The sequence below is a fragment of the Rhinoderma darwinii genome, chromosome 5, assembly GCF_050947455.1.
Source record: "Rhinoderma darwinii isolate aRhiDar2 chromosome 5, aRhiDar2.hap1, whole genome shotgun sequence".
NCBI classification, from domain to species: Eukaryota; Metazoa; Chordata; class Amphibia; order Anura; family Rhinodermatidae; genus Rhinoderma; species Rhinoderma darwinii.
The window spans coordinates 263,601,030-263,615,896 of record NC_134691.1 but is presented as its reverse complement, the minus strand read 5'-3'; the positions used below and the strand labels follow the sequence as shown (position 1 = coordinate 263,615,896).

The 14,867-nt window shown below is 43.6% G+C and overlaps 1 protein-coding gene across 2 annotated transcripts in view; it reads left to right on the top strand.

Moving 5' to 3' along the window:
- Positions 1 to 14,867, top strand: part of ULK4 (unc-51 like kinase 4) — a 771,869-nt gene that overhangs the window by 81,024 nt on the left and 675,978 nt on the right. For both annotated transcript variants that reach the window (XM_075827083.1, XM_075827084.1), the window contains exons 15-16: positions 5,766 to 5,941; positions 7,224 to 7,270. In XM_075827083.1, the coding sequence (XP_075683198.1) occupies positions 5,766 to 5,941; positions 7,224 to 7,270 (223 nt within the window). The remainder of the gene's footprint in view (positions 1 to 5,765; positions 5,942 to 7,223; positions 7,271 to 14,867) is intronic.

Genomic DNA, 14,867 nt, shown 5'->3' with positions numbered 1-14,867 from the left:
AGTGTCTTTCAGTCAGTCGCGTGACATCCTCAGACTGGGGGCATTCTCGGATGTCCTGAACATCAAAAATTAGGCCTTCAATAATTTTTTCCTGGAAATCCAGGTATGTGTCTCTGCCTCTGTTTTTTTTGTAGAGAACAAATGAGTTGTGGATGGCCACCTGTAACAAATAAATGGCCACTTTTTTGTACCAGGTTTTAGTTTTGCGTTTTACTAAATAGGGCTATAAAACCTGGTCGCTTAAATCCACCCCCCCATGTACATGTTCTATTGTCCGATGTTGCCCCTCTTTCCCTCACTGCCACTGTTCCTGCGGTATGAATCGTGCTTAGCACATACACATCTTTGCGATCCCTGAACTTGAACGCCAGCAATTCTTCAGATTCATAAGCACAGGAGTCCCCCTTTACCATGCGCTTCCCCACTAATTGCTGTGGAAAACCAATTCGGTTTTTGCGCATGGTACCACATGCCCCAGTCCTTGCAGCATGCAAATGCCTAAACAGGGGCACCCTGGAATAAAAATTATCACAGTACAGGTGGTACCCCTTGTGAAGCAGAGGCTGCATTATCTCCCACACGATCTTACTGCTGGTGGAAAGATCAGGGGGGCATCCAGGAACATTTATTGTGCGGTCCCGCCCTTCATAAATCCTGAAGGCGGTGGTATATCCTGACCCGCTTTCACACAATTTGCAGAGCTTAACGCCATATCTTGCCCTTTTGGAAGGTAGATATTGGCGATAGCTAAGTCTGCCATGAAAGTTGAGGAGGGATTCGTCCACACTTACATTCTGCTCAGGGGTGTAGAGTTGCAGAAATAAATTATTCAGGGAATTTATTAGCGGTCTTATTTTGAACAACCGATCCCGGTTTGCATCGGTACTTGGGGGGGCCTGTGCGTTGTCATTGAAGTGGAGGAACCTCATTTATTGTCTCATAACGAGACCTGGGCATTACTGCAGAATATACTGGGGTGGCTTGGGCGGGTCTTGTTGACCAGTCAGACCTAATGGAGGGCTTTTTGACAATACCCATATTTAGGGTGAGCCCCAAATTTTTTTTAAATTCCTGCAAATTGGTGGGCGTCCAATCTCTGGCATGGGTGGATGAAGGTTTCTGCCTTATATATTGAGTGGCATATAAATTTGTTTTGTGGACAATCTGATTTAGGATGTCGTCCGTTATAAATAAATGGAAGTAATCCATTTGGACAAAATTTGTATTGTCCACGGTTATGCCAGGAGTGGCAGTAAATCCGTGGATTCTAGGCACAAAAGATGGGGTAGGTGCCCATACAAGAACCTGGACTGAAGGGACCAGACTGTCCCGTGCTACAGCGCTACTTGGCCCTGCGCTTTCATGTTCTGCAGTTTCAACTGCATCAGGGACAACATCCCCTGAAGATGAACCTGAAGTGACGCTGTCATCGTCACTGCCCAAAACAGGTTCCATCTCGGACGCCATCTCTGATGCGGTCTCCGACTCAGACCACAGCATGGCGTATGCCTCCTCGGCGCTAAACAACTTCCTCGCCATAACGTAACTAACACTAACTAAACAAATTAATTTTTTTCTTAAAACATACAAACTAACTGCTATATATATCTACACTACCGCTAACAAAAAAATAAAACACTATTGCTATATATATTATATATATATGTGGATATATATAATTATATACTCCCTACCTGCCTATTCTAATAGAATAAAAGAAAGAAAGGTAGATAGAAAAAAAGATAGATGGATAGATTGTATAGATAGAAATCTATCTATACAGAGAATGTTTTGGAGTGTAACTGTATTTTTTGTGTAACTGTAATCTTCTGGCAGCAATTCTCCCAAGTCTCTTCTTCTCCTCAAACTGAAACAATGTTTGAGGAGAAGAAAAGAGGCAGGAGATTTACTGCCAGAAAAGTCAAAATAAAACAAATGTGGTCGCTGTGATGGGTTTTCACAGCGACCACATGTTCAGGGACCATCAGATTGGTCCCTGATACTCTGCCCAGTGCCCAGAGCTGTTGGTAACAGCGTGGGCACAGGGCTGTGTGCACGCGATCGCGTGCACACTGTTTTCTATGCAGAAATGCATGTGATCGCTGTGATTGGTTGTCACAGCGATCACATGTTCAGGGGCCAAAAGATTGGCCCCTGACATTCTGCCCAGTGCCCATGGCTGTTAGCAACAGCCAGGGCATAGAGCTGTGTGCACGCGATCGCGCGTGCACAGTCTCTGAAGTGCCGCCATAAATAGTCTATACGGCGGACTTCAGAGACCCTGACCGCTGACCGTATGAATACGGCCAGCGGTCGGGAACCTGTTAAACAAACTAACTTTGGGACAACGTCTAGAGAACTGCTAACATCTTATCATTGTACAAACATCAGGTCAATACTTGGGATAACATTGTTCCCCCGTCACTTACACACAACATCTGCAGTGGGGGGAAGATACAGGCCGGGCTTCAGGCCCCCCTGAGAACAGATCTACACACACGAGCACATTGTCATACACTTCTACCTCGGGTGGTTGTATGTTCTGCAGTCGCTGGGACTGTTAATCTGGCCGGGCTGCACTTTTCACAGGTACCTTTGCTGTTTTACCTATGTCGTGCCGTGCGCACATCATGCCGGCTGCTACAAACCTAGTGGTGGCATTATTGTATCCAGGGACAAGCCAATTTACTGATACCTGGCTGCACATACCCTTGTTGTCAGGTCTGTCGTCTCTTGCTCTCTCAATTGGCTTACCCGATGATCCAATAAAGTTCCTACTACCAATGGGCCCATAATTGTGGGCGATGCCAAAAGTGTACCTAGAGTCAGTGTAAATGTCGGCCGTCTTACCTTTTGCCAGGTTACAAGCCTCAGCGAGCACCTCCAGCTCTGCTCCTTGAGATGAACAAGAAGGTGAGAGTGGTTTCTGGGTAATTTACCTGGTGCCTCGTATCCTGTCTTGTACATACTGTATAATAAAATATCTCTTTATTACAAATTTACATTAAAAACCCATGTCACATATAGATAGAACATTTCAAAGGGGTGGCGTCTTCATCCTCTAAAATAAAACCAAATGTTATACACTTCTCCACACTCATCTGATAATCCAGAACACTTTGAGAATCTCACTTTTATCAGGTTCTGCAAATACTTGATTAATACAAAAACAAATAAAAATAAAACATTCCTAAAAACTTTACATCAAATTAACAATGTCCAGACAATTTTTTTTTGTTTTGCCTTCTCCCCCATCTAAATCTGTAAAGACCCATCTGTGAGTGACGTCACCTCCTGTGTAACTTTGCTGGAGGAGGATGGTCTCTTACACAATACCTCATATTGGGTGGAGCATACAGCACAGCTTACTCAGTGCCATATTTACTGTTCTGGAAAGATCTGGAACCATCTACACAGAAAAACCTCAACATTTAGGTTACTCTCATACACATTTAATCTGGATTACTCATTGGGGTCTCATACACATTTTGTAGATCTCCTGAAACCAAATTAATTAATTCAAAACAAACCAAAATTGTACCTGATCAGTTCCTTCACCATTCCCCCCTTTGTGGACTCTGCAAAAGTAATGTAGCAGAGTTCAAAACTACATCTCAACATAACAAAGTCGGGCACTCTATCTGTGTGGCATTAGTTTAACCCCCTGTAATACACAACAGCCTGGAACAAAAAAAAAAGACTTTTCCTGACGAAAATACATTTTATCTTTACAATGACACAACTCATGTGTGAAATCAAAAACAAACAATTGTAGTTAGTTATTCAATAAAACAGAAAATATTATATCTGATAACATTAATTACTGCAAACCAATAAACTGTATATAAAAATAGGGAACAGTGGGGGGCACATACATTTTCAAAACCCCGTGTCTCACAGTATCTATAGTTTAATACATCTGAATTAACATCAAAACACATGAAATCTGATCTAACACATAAATATCGTAACTTTTATAAACAGCGCATGCGCAAAGAGAAGAAATTTATTTAGGTTTGTAAACATTACTGATATATGTATATATATATATATATCTCTCAGCATTGCATATTGAAATCCCTTTGTCTCATCAGCCCTGCATACTGCACCCAGTCAGCCCCCCTCCTCCTCCAAAACACAGCATACTACACTACAGGGGGAGGGGGGGGGGGTCACACACTCACTTCTCACAGCATCTAGTCTCACAATCTTAACACTTTCAATGCCGGCAAAACAACATACGTATCTGCAATCATTCATCACACCATTGTATAGGAATTATCTACGTTCAAAACATCAAACACATAATCTGTAACAGTGTCCAATCTGTCGGCCACCATCTCTATATTATGATGACGTGTTGTTTCATCAGTGAACTAGACTGGAACTTCTGTAAATAGAAAAGACACTACAAATGACAAAATTAACAAGGCGATTATTTCATACTGATTTGGTTGGGCCGGGCGTGGCCACATCAGGGTGGGTGGTGGGGGCAGCCTCTCTCATTGGAAACACATTGTGCAGCTGTGAGGGGGGGGGGGGGTTTCCCACCCACAATGAGGACACACAACATGAGGTGCGGACACCATTACCGGGCGTCGGCTGGTCCTGTGTTTTCTAATACATATAACATACAATACCTTTCTTATTCCTAACTTCCATTCACTTCACCAAATCATGAATAGGATCGGGTGATCCTGATGATTTGAATTTGGACCGTAAACCATCCATTCGAACAGTCTATATTATACACGTAATTTATATAACAATCTTCGGTCTACAACTCTCTGGTCTGGCCACTATATTACCTACAAATCTATTACACGTCTTATCAGTGCATTGCACCCCGCATGCCCGCGTATAGGACAGGTTATGATACTATCCACGACTTATCACACGTATATTGTGTCCGCGTATTTTCTATCTAGTCCCCAATTACCCAGAGGATGGTTAGTCGGGCGCGACTAAGGTCTCACAGGTTTTTTACCTCACAGCGGAAAATATCACCCCTGTCGCCTGAGATAATCCAGGAAATCAACAAAAGGGTTCTACAGATCGCCACAAGACTGTCCACTAACACAGATCAGTCGAAGATTCATAAAATCAACTCGCTTACCGTGTTGCGGAGGTGATCAAATTCCTTCATTGGGCAACTTTGAGTCCTCTGTTTCACCCTGTGATTCTCGATTGTCCGGATTTTGATATTTCCTCGAGTGAGGCCCCACGTTGGGCGCCAAATGTCAGGTCCGTATTTCACACCGAATAACCACCTCTGTAAATTGAAAGCTGAAGGCATGCCTGGAAAGAAGTAAAACCAGCCAAAAATGTTTGGTACACAACTTCCCTTGATCAGACAAGGAGAACTGAACTTTATTCAGAACAAAGAAACACACAGAGAAGACACATGCCCCTCCCTAGAGATGTGGGACTTGCTTAAATCCCATTGGCTCCTCAGCTGTAAGTTTTCCTGTACATTCTTCTGCACACTTCTCTTTGCATTCCAGGGGGCGGTGTCTTCCAGAGGCGTGTTATGCAGGCTCTTTGTGCTCCATGAATCCAATCTCTTTGTGTAATATACTGAATATATATATATATATATGTATGTATATGTAAGGATAATATTTTTCAAACAATATACATAGTAATGATCCCTGACACTAGTATTATCAAAGATTCCCGAAGACGTTCATTCTCCTATAAACTTAGTCAACATGGAAAGTCCACCTTGGCTATCTAACTGTGTATTTTGTTTGCTGTTGTTACAGGGGAAAAACTTGCCTTTCTGAAAGAACCTGAATGGACCAACTTTCTTACACAACTGTGCTCCTTGCTGGATGCTTCTGAGAAGGTGGCACCGCGGGCCAAGCTTAATTTACTTTGCTATTTGTGCACTGTGTCCGGACATAAGGAAGTGGCCACCAGGCTTATCAACTCCCAGATTGTGAGCAATTATTCACTTTGTAGTCTTATCACTTGCTATAAGAATAATAAACACTCGATTCATGTAACATTGAATTCCCATATCAAAATTTGAAGGCCCATTTACACGGGCCCGTAATCGCTAGAACGAGCGTTCTTATGAACACTCATTCCTGATTATTGGCCAGCACTTGTTCGTCGACTGATCACATTGTCTGTGTCACGATCTGTGGGTATGTCGATCCACTGGGCCGTAGCGGGATAGCAGCTGGCCAAACAGTGTACCAAGTCAATGTCTATATAGTCCAAGCACAAAGGTACCTGTAGCAGTTCAGACCGTAATAACGGCTAGGCTCAGATGGGACCTTGGCAGCAGACACCAGGCGTGGTGTAACACTGCAGGCATGACCGATAGCACAACACGACTCCAACTTTCTAAGGCACAGGAACAACGGTAGCACGAGATACAGGGTACAGGTAGCAGGTACGGGAACACTGGGAACAGGATAACACTAAGGGACCATTTGCAAAAATTACGGTTAAACACAACAATGCTCAGGCAATGAGTGAAAGGGCACCGTCATTTTTATAGTCCAGGGTGATCATGGGTAAATTGATGATTATTTTCATGTTAGTGCGCTGGCCCTTTAAGGCCAGGCACGAGCGTGTGCACGCACCCTACGGGACACAGCAGAACGGAGCGGAAGTGGGGAGGAGATGCGGGCCAGCGCTCGGTCATGGCGGCTACAGTCTGTGCTGTGTATAAAAACATCGTTGTTGGCAGCACGTCTCTCCGTGTAAACGGAGGATGTGCTGCCGACAATAGTGCAAACTGATGGGGACTGATTGATCAGATTAAGAATAGTTCCTACTCTTATAGAAACCATTGGCCCATGTAAAAGGGCTTGTTAACGAGCGCCGATCTAGTTGTTATATCGATCGGCATGCGTTATGGGCAATCTGTGTTAACAAAGCCTTAGTGCAGCTATGTGAGTTTCTGGGTGTTCTAATTCCTTTAAATGACAGTGGTGTGATTTCCAATATCGCAATAGACTTTTCTGCTGTCTTTCATCCCTTATTGCTGTATTATCGAATCCATAAAGAGCAGTTCGAGTACCGAGTATATATTAGGCAGAAAAAAGATTTCCTTCTGCTGGTAAACACCATATTCAAATGCAAATTATTAATTCAGAAGTATGTTTATTAATAATGTATTTTTTACATGGCATTGGAAATGTACTGTGATGTCTTTTGTAAATTCAGTAAAACTTTGTTTTTTAATGTACTCTCTTTTTATATTACAGTTCCCATCTCTCATACAACAGTTACGTGGGGCACCAAATTGGGATATGTAAGTAGAATATTATGTCACATTTTTACTTTTGTTCAATGCTGCTTAACCCCTTAGGAGCCTTGCGAGGACCAGTGCCAGTACTATTACGGCGCTCTAATTGTGTGGGTACTGTCCCTGCATCAGGTTCATGGCTGTAATCTACAACCATGGTCTTTCCCCAACTTCTAGGATCTGAGTGAACTCCGATCATGGCAGTTTGACCCCTTAGATGCCACGGTCGCTTCCTCTGGGTACCCTGGTCCAGTTTGCAGGTGCACTTGCTGATGGTAGATTGACCCAAGTTTAACAACCTGTGACACTAGAGCGTATCTGGACTGTACTCATTTTATACTTTTAATAGGTAAATAACCATAGGGCCACATTGGAGGTAATTTCTGAAAATGTGGGGTGCTTGGTTTAGAGACAATAGAGTTGATGTTTTTTCTGGTTTAATATTGAACTAGTTAAAACACCGTTTATACAAAAAAAAAAAATTGAGGTAAGCCCTCTGTATTACGTTATAGTGGAACTTATAGTGGATCCCATGCCACGCCGTATTGATGCAGTAATTCATGCAAAAGGAGCCCCGACCAGGTATTGAGTGCATATACTGTACATACTTTTCAGTAGGCCAACATTTCGGTATTAAAAATCATTTTTTAAATTGGGCTTATATAATAATCTAATTTTCTGAGACACAAAATTTTGGGTTTTAATTAACTGTTAGCCATACTCCTCAACATTAAAAGAAAAAAATGCTGGAAATAGATCACTCTGTGTGTAATGAATCTATATAATATGAGTTTCACTTTTTGAATTGAATTACTGAAATAAACAAACTTTTTGATTATATTCTAATTCATTGAGAATGACGTGTGTGTGTGTGTGTGTGTGTGTATGTATACACGCACGCACACACACAAATATAAATTTATGCCAATCCAATAGTATACCTGATATAGAACAACTTTGTAATTTACTTACTGTTAAAATGTAGTTGTTTTAACCATGAAAATAAAATTCAGTGTGAGGTTACTGCCACTTGTTGTCTCCCCTCCTGTAATGTGCTGTCCACCCCACCCCCTGTTGTCAAGCAAAATCCGTTCCTGGTTACAGAGCATAATTAACGGGCTGCAAAAGGTGGGGATATGTCTTTTTACTGCCTGCCAATACAGGGTAGAGCAGGATGAGGGTGCAGAAAAGTGCGTCCGCAACACACACGCTTCATGTAAGTTTATGGAGGGAGGAGGGATGAGCAGGGGAAGGAAGCAGGAGCAGAGTGAGAAAGATGCAGGCAGTTGGTAAGATTTCTATGTCGCCCCAGTGCTGGATTCTCCGCTACACTGATCTATGCTGCTATGTAATGTCCTCCATGCTGCTGCAGCTTCTTAATATATATGTGATAGAAGAGGAGTATCCTGCTCTCCCACACCTATGTGTGCAGTGCATAGGAGACATGATAGCCGTTCGGCTCCACCTACTAGCTTAGAGGCAGCTGAGAATTCGAGATAGAGGCTACAAAGGGGAAAACTCATAAATAATGTCATACAATTGCCTGAAATAGTGTTATTCCTCAAGTACACACATGACCGCTTATTCTGAAAATCTCCTTAAAAGTTATGCTTTGACTGTATTTTATGTTTTTTTTATTAGTCCCCCTAGGGGATTTGAACCTACGATTGCTTGCATGATAAACTGCAATACTAATGTTGTTGTGATTTTTACAGGCTCCTATTCTGCCATAGCAGCACAAAGATAGCAGACCTAGGGGCCTTCATTAGGCCCCCAGGCTGCGATGACCACTATCTGCTCCCCACAATCACATTGCAGGGGTGGGGTGATAGAAGCGCTACTGGCTGCCGCATCTAAGGGGTTAAATTATCAGGATCCCGCTCGTTGCAGTGAAGTGCTCAACTTATGAAGCGGGCTGTACCTTCCAGCCTTAGCAGTATATATATGGTGGATGTCGGGAGCGAGTTAAACTGAATTCGACATTTCTCTGCCAACGTCTTCCGCTTCCACATATCCCTCGATAATATATTATCCTCCACTGTGGTGATAACTTAACAGAGCTTAGTGTCATCTGCAAATCTTAAAATTATACTCTGTAAACCCTCTACAAGGTCATTAATAAACGTATTAAAAAGAAGGGTTTCCAATATTGACCCCTGTATCAGCATTCTCATTTTATACCAACCTTTTATTCGGCACAGTATCCAAAGTATGAAAAGTCTCTAGATGCACAACATCGATCGTCTTACCTAGGTCCAGTCTAGAATTTACCTCCTTGTAGAAGCTCATCAGATTAGCCTGACAGGACAGGACCGATAAATCCATGCGGATGCTGTGTTATAAGTTTATTTTCATTGAGATACTCCAGGATAACATCTCTAAGAAATCCTTCAAATATTTTACCCACAATGGAGGTCATACTTATAGTTTCCGATCTCTCTTTTTGACCCCTTTTTAAATATTGGCACTTCATTTTCTATGCGCAAGCAATGGTCTGTCTATCACGGTACTTAATTCCTGCATATGCCTACTCTGGTTTGTATGTCATTATTTATTTTTGGGGACTTTGTCACGGATTTTGCCTTAACGATCACCCCATAGCCGATGAAAAATTGTTTTTCCTGAAGTTTAGTGTTTTTGTAGCGCCTCTACTAAACATTTTATCAAAGCATAAATAAAAATGTATTCTGTTGTGGTCACTATTACATAAGTGACTCTCAACCTGTACTTTTGACATCCTGTCTGACCTATTTGTTAAAATCAGGTCTAGCATGTTTGGTCTTGCACCAGTTTAAGACTTTGCAAAGGTGTTTGACACTGTGCCTCAGAAGATGAAACCAAGCTATGTTGCATAGTTTAATCTATGGAAGATCTTCAAAAATTACTTGCCGGTTTGGACACACTGAGTCTTTGGGCATTTACGTAGAAAATGTGATTTAATGTGAATAAATGTAAAGTTATGTATCTGGGTACTAATAGCCTTTGTGTTTTTAAAGCAACTCCTTTAAATTGACTTTCATTAAAAAAATATTTTTGGAGGGGCGTGACCAGCTATGTGAGAGTGAGGACGTGCTTTCCTGAGCTCCTCCACCAGCTTTCATATCATCGGCTAACATCCAGTCTTTACAATGGGGAAGACGACTAAAAGAGCTAAGGCTACATCCTCTACCCATCTCCCCAGAGTGATATTGGGATGTACGTTGGAAGACAGACCCCAATGCAGCGGCAAGCTTCGCTCCGGACTGAGGTCCGAGGACAAGATGGCCGGCCGGCCTCTCCACCTTTTGTTGTTCCATTGCTCTGATGGCCCTGAGGTACAGACCAAAGACGTCTCCTTACCTTGTCAGGTACGAATGTCGGGGACGCCTTCTCCTTGCCTCCCTCCCGGGGTGTTGTTGATGCTGGGTCCCAGGCACCGCAGACGATCGCTATCCAAGATGGCAGCTGGGATCCCTCCATGACCGATCTCTGGTCTGCACAGGCGGATGCTGTACATTGGGCGGTCTCCCCTGCTGGGGGAGATTTGTGTGCAGCGGTGTAGATTCCCCTATATACCTTTATAGATTCCGAGGTCGCCGTTCTCCTCACTGCCACACACGAGGCCCCCCCAAGATGGCCGTCGGTACTCGGCATCCGAGACGCAGATGCTGGGAATCAGCTCACAGATTTCTCTAGTGGCTGCGTCCATTAATGACCTTCCTCTGTGGCCTGTGGTCCCTCCTCCATCAGCCTCTGTTTGCAGGATGATCACACCCGACCCGGGAGCACATGCATTAAATGATACAGGGCCCGCTGTTTCTGGTCCACCGGATCTCCCTCACCCACTAGCCGTTGCATTGCAGGATACACAGTCTCGGCTGATCACCCAGAACTGTGAGTACGGCGGTCCTAGACCTCCTGTCATCTTGCCTGCTGTTGGTACCTCAGGGACACAGGCCCAAGTACTCCTCCAACCTCACCACGGCCCTATGATGTTGGGGGTCTCCCCCTCTTGGTCCTCTGGCTCCTCATGGAGCAGCCCCCCTCATGTACCACCGACCACACCTACCTCATTGCACCAGGGGTCTTCTCCCCCCCCCGCCGCTGCACTTTACCTTCACCCACAGCCGAGAAACCACTATCCTTTCTCACAGCCAACTTGTTCCAGACCCTGCTCACAATCCGGATGATACTCCGGCTGTTTTCAGATTGCCATCCAGATTCCTCATCAGTACCGGTCTGTGAAAATAGACCGGCCACTCTTTCGTATATACGTCAAATGGTTCAAATGCTACCCACTAGGTCAGATATGACTTCCTTTGCCATACTGATTGTGGAAGAATGTAAACTGGAGTTTGCCCAGTTTCGAGCTGAACTTTCCTCAGTTTCTACGAGGGTGGATGCCCTTACTCAGGACCATGTCACTGACGCTGCAACCATTACGTCTATGCAATGCACAATACAGCATCATTCTGCTCAATTGTTCACTCTGCAACAACATCTTGATGATATTGAGAACCGTAATCGGAGGAACAACCCACGTATTCGGGGTTTACCTGAATCAATTCATGCATCTGATCAAGTGGGATTTGGGAAGCACGCGACAATACCCTTAAAACTTTGGATATCCTTTATCATGCCCAAACTGAACACATTCCCCTCATGATCCTGTCCCTAGAATCCGAAAAGGCGTTTGACAGAATATCCTGGCCTGCCCTCTACCAAACTCCAACACTTGGGACAAGGATCTTCCCTCATTAGTAATATTATTGGCCTCTATCCTTCTCCCTCTGCCCAATTAAAAAGAAATGGTTCCCTCTCTGATCCTTTCACTATTCATAATGGCACCAGGCAGGGATGCCCCATATCCCCACTGTTGTATGTTCTCGTCATGGAACATCTCATGGCTTCCATTCGGAACAGCCCGGATATTAAAGGTATTCTCTTAGGCGGGACAGAATATAAGTGCTCTGCATTTGCTGATGATTTACTGGTTTATCTCACAAACCCACATATTTCTCTTCCCTCATTAATGTCAGAGCTGTCCTGTTTTGGAGCATGGTCCTACTTCAAGATCAACTTCTCCAAATCCGAGGCTTTGAATGTATCCCTTTCATCCTCGGCCGTCTTACTCCTAAAAAGTTATTTCCCCTTTTCCTGGCCCCCTAAGAGTATAACATATTTAGGTGCAAGTATAAGTAATGACCTCTCCCAACAGTTTACCAATAACTTCACTCCCCTACTAGCCAAATTTTGCACAGATCTTGGTTCCTGGCATAAAAATGAATTTTCCTTGTTTGGTCGTATTAATATTCTAAAAATTTCACTCCTCCCCAGGTTGCTGTACCTCCTGCAAACGATCCTCCTCTCCATCCCATCCTCTTATTGGTTACGTATCCAGCAATGCTTTGGATCCTTCATATGGCCAACAGGCTGTTCCTGCCTGGGTAGGACAATTCTTACTCGGTCCAGAGATGCAGGTGTGGTTGGTTTGCCTGACTGTCGACTCTATTACCTTGCGTTGACTCGCGCTCGTGTTCTTGATTTTTTTTCACAATCACGATTCAAAATTATGGGTTACTTTAGCCCAACAACTGTGCACTCGTACCTTATCTACCCTGCAGTGGACCCTGTCCGGGAACAGACCGACTCAAGCCTCATTTGTTGTTTCCCACACTCTCCTGGCACTACAGACTTCTGGGGTAGGAGGTTCACTTACAGACCCACTGGGCCCATTAACCCTTGTTACTGACCACCCAGCATTTCTGGCAGGTGGGGCTCAACTATCCTTCCTAGGCAGGTCATCCACCAATCCCATGTACTTTACTCAAGTCCTTTCCGACTCCTCTCTACTCCCATTAGCCACCATCTTCCCAACTGATTCACCCTCACCATGTCACATGTTTGAATACCCAATTAAAACATTTCTATAATGTTACTAATCGCCAAGCCCACCTTCAACATCCGCTTACAGATTTAGAGCGATTATGTGTTTCCACCCTGTCCTCTGCACACGCCATTTCCACACTATGTAAACTACTCCTTTCCCAACTATCCCATCATCTCCCATCCTTCTGTAAGGCTTGGGAGAGAGAATTAAACAAGACCTTCACTGATGCACAATGGAAACAGTGTTTTTCCCTTTCCCAAGAAGCTTCTATAGCCATACGGGCTTAGGAAACTAGTTATAAAATTATTTCTAGGTGCTATCGGGTCCCTACAGCCCTTCATAAATGGTACCCATCTGTACCAGACAATTGTTGGAGCTGTGGGGGGCTCCATGTCTCACAGTTGGTGGAGTTGTCCCTCCTTGCAGAGTTCTTGGGATACGGTACTTCAAATCATAGCAGAAGTAGCTGGGGTCTCAGTTCCCAATTCACCTGAGGTGGCTCTTCTATTTATGTTCCCTATGCCGCTACCCATTTATAAATGATCCCTAACTCCTCCAAGCTGCAAAATCGGTTATCCCGTGTAGGTGGAAAACGGCGCTTCCTCCGATGTTGCATGAGCGGTTCCAGGAGGTTGCCTTGATACAGAGAATGGAACACATGTTGGCACATTCTCCAGCCACTTCTGCATGATACACTTCTACATGGTCTCAATGGAATACGTTCCTCTTTTCTTCCACCTATTTCAATGCAGTGACTTGAGACACAACCCCCACCCCCTACCTCTGAGGTGAAGATCCTTGCAGTTATGTAGGGTTCTGCTCGCTCCAAACAATGCCTCTGCCATGTGCATAGATGCTCTTGCTTCCCTTTTTTTTTAATTTTTTTATTCATGATAATCCGGAACTGGAGTCCAGGTTCACCATGACTTGAGCCTCACCATATCCCTCCGTTGCCCTTGTCCGTCCCCCATTCAATGTTTCCCTTCCCTTGTCTAATGGAGTGTTGCCTTACTCCCTGTGATTGCGACTACAAGATGCCGTTACAATAACTCAATCCCCTATACAACAAAGTGTATCTCTATTTCACTTTTATGCAATGCTCCTTCTCATTATGTTTATTCATGCTGCTGATGTGTATCGTCATGGGATGTGATGTCCATCTCCTTGTTTGGGCTTTGCCCTTCTTTATTTTCTTTCTAATTTGCGGAGGTATCCCCTCCAAACGTGTTTTTATACTTGTTTGTTTCGAAACCAATAAAAATGTTTGAATATGAAAAAATATATATATATTTTTGCTTTTTTAAGCTACAGTTTATATGTAGCCTGTATACATAGAAGCTGTATCATTCCTTCTCAGCCGATTTACATCAATTCAGGTGAACTGACGGCTCAGCTGAGAGCTGGTCCTGCCTGTCCCTGATGCACAGGATCCAGTTAATATCGATCACATCTCCGATAAGTTCATAACTTTATATATGGTCAATATTAACCCATTTGCTTAAAAATCGGGACATTCGTTTTTTGGAGTCAATAACATGTACCACTCAAGAATGAATCTAATTTTGTATCCGAAACACCAGAATTTAAATTGACGTGTTGGACCCCTCTTCTTCTTTTTTTTTCTTCAAAGGGTTAAGGATGGAATTAGTACCATCCTGCTATGTGAGAAAATTAAGCCACTAAGATAAAGACTAGGGACCGTTTCAAAGTAGTCTGGAGCCCTTGGATTATGTA